This window comes from Prosopis cineraria, unplaced genomic scaffold, assembly GCF_029017545.1.
Source record: "Prosopis cineraria cultivar Desert tree isolate PC_DT_omini unplaced genomic scaffold, ASM2901754v1 PC3, whole genome shotgun sequence".
NCBI lineage: Eukaryota > Viridiplantae > Streptophyta > Magnoliopsida > Fabales > Fabaceae > Prosopis > Prosopis cineraria.
This window is the reverse complement of record NW_026555334.1, coordinates 34,604,797-34,612,144: the sequence shown is the minus strand read 5'-3', so window position 1 is coordinate 34,612,144 and position 7,348 is coordinate 34,604,797. Positions and strand designations below refer to the sequence as shown.

At 33.5% G+C, this 7,348-nt stretch overlaps 1 protein-coding gene across 1 annotated transcript; it reads right to left on the bottom strand.

The window, feature by feature from the left end:
• LOC129307067 (putative glucose-6-phosphate 1-epimerase) lies at positions 1–2,374 on the bottom strand. Its single transcript, XM_054947933.1, has 9 exons — positions 2,185–2,374; positions 1,910–2,044; positions 1,732–1,806; positions 1,562–1,618; positions 1,282–1,439; positions 1,019–1,150; positions 766–868; positions 581–680; positions 1–495 (listed from the first exon to the last, which is right to left on the bottom strand). The coding sequence occupies exons 2-9, from the start codon at positions 2,012–2,014 to the stop codon at positions 278–280; spliced, it is 948 nt and encodes a 315-aa protein (XP_054803908.1). The 5' UTR covers positions 2,015–2,044; positions 2,185–2,374; the 3' UTR covers positions 1–277.
• Positions 2,375–7,348: the final 4,974 nt, after the last annotated feature.

Genomic DNA, 7,348 nt, shown 5'->3' with positions numbered 1-7,348 from the left:
AAGAGAGTAAATAAATGCACGTGGGCAAGTACAGAGCTTCTCATTAATCATACTGATATTCGCATTATTCACAGCAACCTAACAACATCAACAAAACCAAACCGAAAGAACCGAACTGGGTCTAGAGAAAACTGGAGTCCCCACAAGGCCACAACAGAGAATCTGCTTCCATGGGCCTTATGGGATACATTGAAATTTCTTCTCAGGTCTGACTCATCAGTTATTTTTCAGCACATATATATAAATGAAATCAGCAAGCACAAGGCATGCAAGATGATCAGTGAAAGCCATAAATGACCTTACGAGGATCCAACTGTCCACTGCAATAGCTTGACGACACAGTGGACAGCTCCTGATATCCCTTCCATTCTTCACCTTGCTTCAATACCACTGGATTCTCAATTGCTGCACAACTCAAACATATCATGCTCTCGTAATCTTCATCACCCATATCATTTATTGCCTTCGCCTTCCTCTTCCATGGATTCCACACCACTAAACAAACACACCACTGTCAGAAAGACTCAAGCTTTATTAATTATTTCCATCACCATCAAAATGATCTATATATATCTCAAACCTGTATCTCCCATCCCGATCTTCTTCAGTTCAAAGGTTCTTTTCTTCTCGTGGTCGATGATGGCGATTTTATAGGGTGTGCAAAGGTAGGTTCTGTCCACCTACAAGTTCATATTAGCACTCATCAGTGGAAAATGGTAGGTGAAGCATGATTTGATTACTGATGAGAGTTTTGTTGTTAATTACCTCGCCGTCGAAAGTAACTGCATCTGCTTGCTCTGTGAATCTCGTCCTGTTGACGAGGTTGTCCAGATAATCAAGTGTCTCCAACCCCTCAATCCTTACTTCACTGAAAATTTTGACATGCACAAGCTCTTTTATTTTTTTTCCCCCTCTTAAAACCCATAAACCTACCATAAAAAGGTCCTAAATTCTGAATTTGTTACCATAAATACGAATATATAGTGCATTTTTCTTTTCAAATGTTACAAGAACACACCTGATGTCTGATACGCGTAAGTAGTTGCAGAGAGCGGGGGAGAAAGAAAAGGGTTTGTTATCAGTGTTTCTGACTCTGAGAATTAGAACGACCTTGCCAGCACTGAGGGTGATGCGAAGTCTGAGCTCAAAACTGCAAAAACCAATCAACCAAGAAGTTTCAGTTCTACAGTATTTGATTGCCACCAATGAAAGAGATCAGAAACACAATAATAATAATAATAATAATAATTCACAGTTTTATTTGAAGGCATGCATGTATACCTTCGAGGCCAGATCTTTAAATCTTCTCTGGTGGACTTAAAGATCAGATCCACGGACGAGTGATTGTCAGATGGAGGTAGAGGAGAAGGGTCTCTGTCCAGCGACCACAATCTGCTCCTTGCAAATCCTTGTTGATCCAGCGAACTCATATTCCCAAACTGCCGAACATATCAGAGTCGAACTAGAATCATTCACAGTACACGGAACACAACAAAGTTTGAATTTCATTTCTGAAGTGTCTGTGCCACTGACGAAACAAAAAAGAAAACAACTAATTAACCTGAGGAAAGCAGACTGATATCCCTCCTCTGATTGCTTTAGGTTGTTTCAAGTTGGCCTGCGAGAGAAGAAAATCACCATATTTCATAAACTTAACAAACTGAACAGTTACATACAAAAGGGGCAGAGTAATTGTTGGAAGGTAACTTGAAATACAAAGAATTTTCTTACCTTACTGCTCTTGAAAAGAAGTTCTTCATTCTTCTCATTCTTCCAGGAAACAATCTGGCCTCCATATAGAAGTACCTGAAATCATTCATCCACAGTACTATCAGAACTGAAAGCGTAATAAGAGCTTCAAATTGAACATGCAAATTTAGGCAAAACAGGAAACATAGAACCTACATACATCTGCAGACGAACCAGTTGGTTCAGTCAATATAATACGGGACAATTCATCCGAGTCCTGAAACATATTCAACGGCATCGGTCTGGGCCTTAACCTCGCTCTCATGCTACTCAGTTTCCCTTTACTCCAATCCAGCTGCAACCAAAGAAAACCACAGAACATTTCATCTTCAACCCACACAACAGTAATATGAACTATGAACTACGGAAATTACAGGAAGAAAGAAGAAAGAGTTTCGATTGAATCCGTGAAAGGAAGAGACGGGGATGGCGTACGTTTGAGGCTAAGTGTGAATATGGAGCTGATTATGTTATGAGGTTGGATTTTGGAAGCAATAACTCTGCGTTGTTGCGAAGGTGCATGTGAGATTGTGTAACTATATATAAGGCTACAGACGCAAATTGTGAAGAAGGAAAGGACCAGAGACGCGAAATGGCATGGAGCATGAAGCTTGACAAGGACGAACCTTTTAACATAGGATTCTCTGTTAATTACCGCCCAGGTGCCACCAGAGTTTCAGGTAATCGTTTCTTGTTCGGGCTGCGATTGGTCCAGCTCGGCCCTCCTCGGGACCTTGTCTGCCACTTTGGTGTGCCACGTCATCGTTGTATGAAACTCTCTTCCTGTAATGTCACGATGTGGCTGTTCTTGTTTGTGCAATTCTCTACGTCCCATTCCCTAGCGTGCCTTTCTTAGAACGGAATTCAAGAAAATTATGATCCTCCATGCATATACATCTATTTGTAGCATTATTCTCTCTCCAAATTTATAATAAAAACTTTATTTATCATTAACCATGTTAATATTATCATTTTCCATATTAGATGAGGAGGATTCAAACTAGTTCTAGAGGTGAAAGTGTTTACTGTTTAATAGACTAATTTCAAAAAATACTTTATCTTATCCATTAGTCACTTCCAACATGTCTAAGCAGAATTAAGAAAAATTTTAAAATTGATTAATAAGTTTTAAATTTTATCTCTACTATATACATAATTTAATGACACTTTTTTTCTCACCAACATTTAATGAGATACAAAAATTGTGATAAAAAGTCAAGTGATGTGTTTTTTCTCTGTATGTACTATAAATATGATTGAGTGGAGTATTTAACATTTGCTAAGAAAGAAAATACATGTGTTTGATTATTGGATAAAATAAAAAGCCGGTGAGATGTCTTAGAGAATCTTAACTAAGTTTATTCAAAGCAGATGATATCATGACTGAGGCATGGGCAACAAGGATGATGGAGGAATCAAAGTTAAATTTGATACTTCTTGATGTGAATAGAGAGGCAGCGTTGAAAATTTTACTCAGCTGCTATTTCATCATGCTTTTTATCTGAACAAATATACATATGTGTGTGTGTGTGTATTCTAATCCATCATAATGACGAATTTATCGGTGTGGAGTAGCCTTCGTGGTGGGTCCGTGCATTGAGCGGTCACAAAATAATCTTTTTGGAAAAAACACGCATACATACAACGCAAATCCCTGGAAACTCAAGTCCATGATGGCGCTAATGCAAAAGCTGGGCAGTTAAAAAGAGATGTATACCAAACTCAAAATTAAAAGGGTGAAGCAGGGAATGGACAATTTTTGGAGAGGAATCAAAAAATGCTACTAAAGATGTGAATATAGAGAGCGCTAATGCTTTTGTTTGGTGCCGAAAGCTGAGGCATCACTCGGTGTTGCGTTCAGGCTACGCGGATCTCCAGTGCAGGGCAACTAAATAAATAACTCGGATCAAGAAAAGGGTTAGGCACGTTAGGACTCGCAACATTAAAATTCACACAAAATTGCAGTTTATAATTTCATTTGAAGTTATTCTAGAAGCGATGATTTATGTTTGAGCATAAAAGTCTCGTATCATAATTCGCCATGAAACCAAGCATAACTTGCTTCTTATTCTAATATAGGTTAGGCCTCCACTTGCAGTTGGCTGTAAATATATATATATATATATATATATTGAAATGCATGGCCATGACAAGGCCGTGCAGGAGTGATAAAAATTAAGTCATATCAAAAACTATTAAGTTTCTATATTTAGGCAAGGAATGATCAAGAATTATAATATCTAAGTTGTCCCAAGATGGTTGTTAGGCAAACAAATTAGCTCATTTGTTAGCATTTTTATAAATATAATTGAAAGTGATCATCCAATCCTTCATAGTGAGCTCTCTAACATTTTTGATGATGTCAGAAAATGGTTGTCTTTCGGAAAAGTCATGCTCAATGAGTGATAAAGTTTTCATTGAATTTAAGTAAGCATTGAATTTCTAAAGTTTAACATTCTAACAGAGATTGATGTCTTCTAGGATCTCCATGAGCTCAGCTCCCATATTAGGATAATATAAACATAATTGATACAGCACTAACCAATGCTTGGAACTTGGATCAGCTCAAACAACCATTATCTATATATATACTTTTCCATTTCAAATTATAAAACAACTTTAAATATTTTTCATTGTTTCAAAATGTAAGATAATTTGATAAAATTAAAATTTTATTAATGAAATTTTTTAATATAACCCTTTAGATAGAAAAAGAATTGAAATGATATTATAGTGTGATGATGAAGTGTGTAGAAGTATTTTTAAAAAAATTTATACTTTTATTTAAATTTTTTTTAAAGTATCATTATTGAGCTTTTTTTTTTATATATGCAATCTATTATCAAATTGTCTTATAATTTAAAATGAAAAGAATATATAGTGTTATAAATTAATCTGCAAGTCTTATATTTTTGACAATTCTAAATTAAATCTCTATATTTTATTTTATTACAATTGAGCTCTTATAGTTTGATACTATATTAGATTTAATAACCTTTAAAGATTAGCATTCTTGAATTTTTTTAAAACAGTAAAATTAAACATATCTATATTTTTATTAAAAGATTATATAATTTCAGAATTATTATATAATTTTCATAAAACAGTAAAAGCTTACTATAAATACAAGTGACTTAATTGTTGTGGTGATGCAGTATAGGTGAAGAATGAAGGGGTGCATGGGCGCAGAAGAATGGAAAAAGCATGATGACTTTATGAGAAAGGGCGGTGATGTGACCAAAGCAAAGACGTCAATATCTTGTCCATCACAAACGCTGCCAAATTATGTGCTGGTTTTATTTCACCCCGTTCATGCTTCCCCTGACCACTTCCATATCCATTTTAATTGAATCCCGTCAATTCTTTTAACTCTTGAGCAATTTAACATTATAATATTTATTTTTTAAAATCATAATTATTTCTAGTGTGACTTGGAGTCAGAACTATTGAAATATTTTTTTAATATTCAAGAATTAATTCTACCATATTTTTTAATATTTAATTCAACATGCAACGTCTTGATTAAGAGTTTGTTTGCAGACGACATTTTTACAGTTTGCAAACTAAATTGAGTTAATAATTAGTTATGTAATATAATTTATATTTGAATACTCTTTTATTAAAATTTATTTTTGACAAACTAAAACTTATTAAAATGATATAATTAAAAAGCATACTTAAATATAAATTAACTAAAAGGACATGGGCCGATAAAAAATATAAAAAAGATAAGAGTTGTATCTCTCTCTCTCTCATATAAGCATGCAATTGGATAAATTTAAGGAAAATATTAAAATTATAATTATAATTATAAAAATAAAGAGTTAGTGTGTTAATGCAGAAAATATTTTTAAATACTAAAAATTTAATTAAATCTATTTAAAGAATATATATACACCATGTTACAAATAATAAAACATCAAATTTGAAAGGAAATGTGGAAGGATATATAGACTATTCAATAAATTTTAATGCATTAAATGCTGCTAATGGTTATATTCAACATAACTAACATAAAAGCTTTAAAATATAGCTTTTGGCCTGGCTATAGTTAAGGGGGAAAAAAAACTCATTTGCCAATTATTTTTACCCAATTGTATCTCTCTTATGGTTTTCAACCATGCATTTACTTTTGGTAAGTACAATGCTCATTAACCTAGTGAGTAGTTAGCACATATAGTTATATTTTGATTGAAGTACGAGCATCATTTGTAAAGGAAACATGAACTAGAGGTTTTTTAAAATACTTTTTCAATTTTCTAGCTTCTTCAAAGTACAACTTATAGCAATCCTTATTAACTATTGCTCTTGACGGGACTTGAAATGAAGTTCTAACCTTGTCATCATTTCTTTAAAATCATCACCTTCCAAATATTAAAAGACATTTGATCCAATATTGCAAACAACACAATTTCTTTTTTGCAATCAAGTTGATTAAATAGATGGTGACTCAAAGTTTTAGATAACCTTAGTTGAGAACTTGAGAATAGAGATTGTGCCGACTTCTTTGCTTTATTTGATTTTTGGGACACCTTTTATATGTTTTCTCATCCCATTTGTCCTAGTCTTGTAGAGTGGCAACCAATTATTGTCAGCAATTCTTGCACTTAACGCGGGGTTCTCTTTTTGTTTTGTCCAGTGGCAGCCTTTCAAAATGCTCCCAAGCATTGATTTACGTCTCTTTCTTCCACTTTCTCCTTCATGCTTGACTTTTTTTCTCATCTCATCTTCAGTACTTGGTGACAAAGCAATTTTTAGGATCCTATGCTTCAAACTTTTCCTTAAGGGTGTGTGTGGTAGCCATTTTTCTTCATAATGTGAAATTGTGAAATAAGCTTCAGTAATATGGGCAACAACAAATATAAACTCAATTAAAAATTTAGATTAAGATTCACAATGTGAATTTAGCCATAAACTCATATTAAAAATTAAGGCACAAACTTAAATTAAGCCATAAACATGGCTCTTCAAATTTAACCACAAATTTAGATTGGTCATACTCATTTAAAATTTGAATTATAAACTTAGATAGACAAGATTATAGGGCAACAACAACCAGGCATACTCAAACAACAAACTCATTAATTGATAATAAACTATCGTGATAAACCTAGATAGACATAGACTTGACTTGATAATGTCATATTATAAACCCTATTCAGTTATATACTAATTGATTCGAGCTAGTGAGATTAAGTTCAAACTTAAAGAAGGTCAGAAAAAGGGGACTAAGTTCAATTTAAGTTAGAGTAGATTGTATACTCATATAGTAGGTGATGATTTTGCAAGATTTGAGTTAGAGTAGACATGAAGAAGAAGCAATAAGGCGTTGATACATGAAGAAGGATGCCAAATCAGATACTATAGCACCCACATAATCCCACAGATAGAAGTTGAAGAGAATGACTTTAATGTTCGCCTTACCAGAATACAGCAAACACTATCATAATGACCAGGTTTAAGCAAATCTCTATATTAGGTTACCATAATAGTAAGGGTTTAGAAAATCAGTTCAAAAGTTTGGATTTTAAGAAACCCTTTTTGAAAAGATGTTTAAGCTCAAACGATAGTTTAAAACATAAAAAAAAGGTAACAAAAG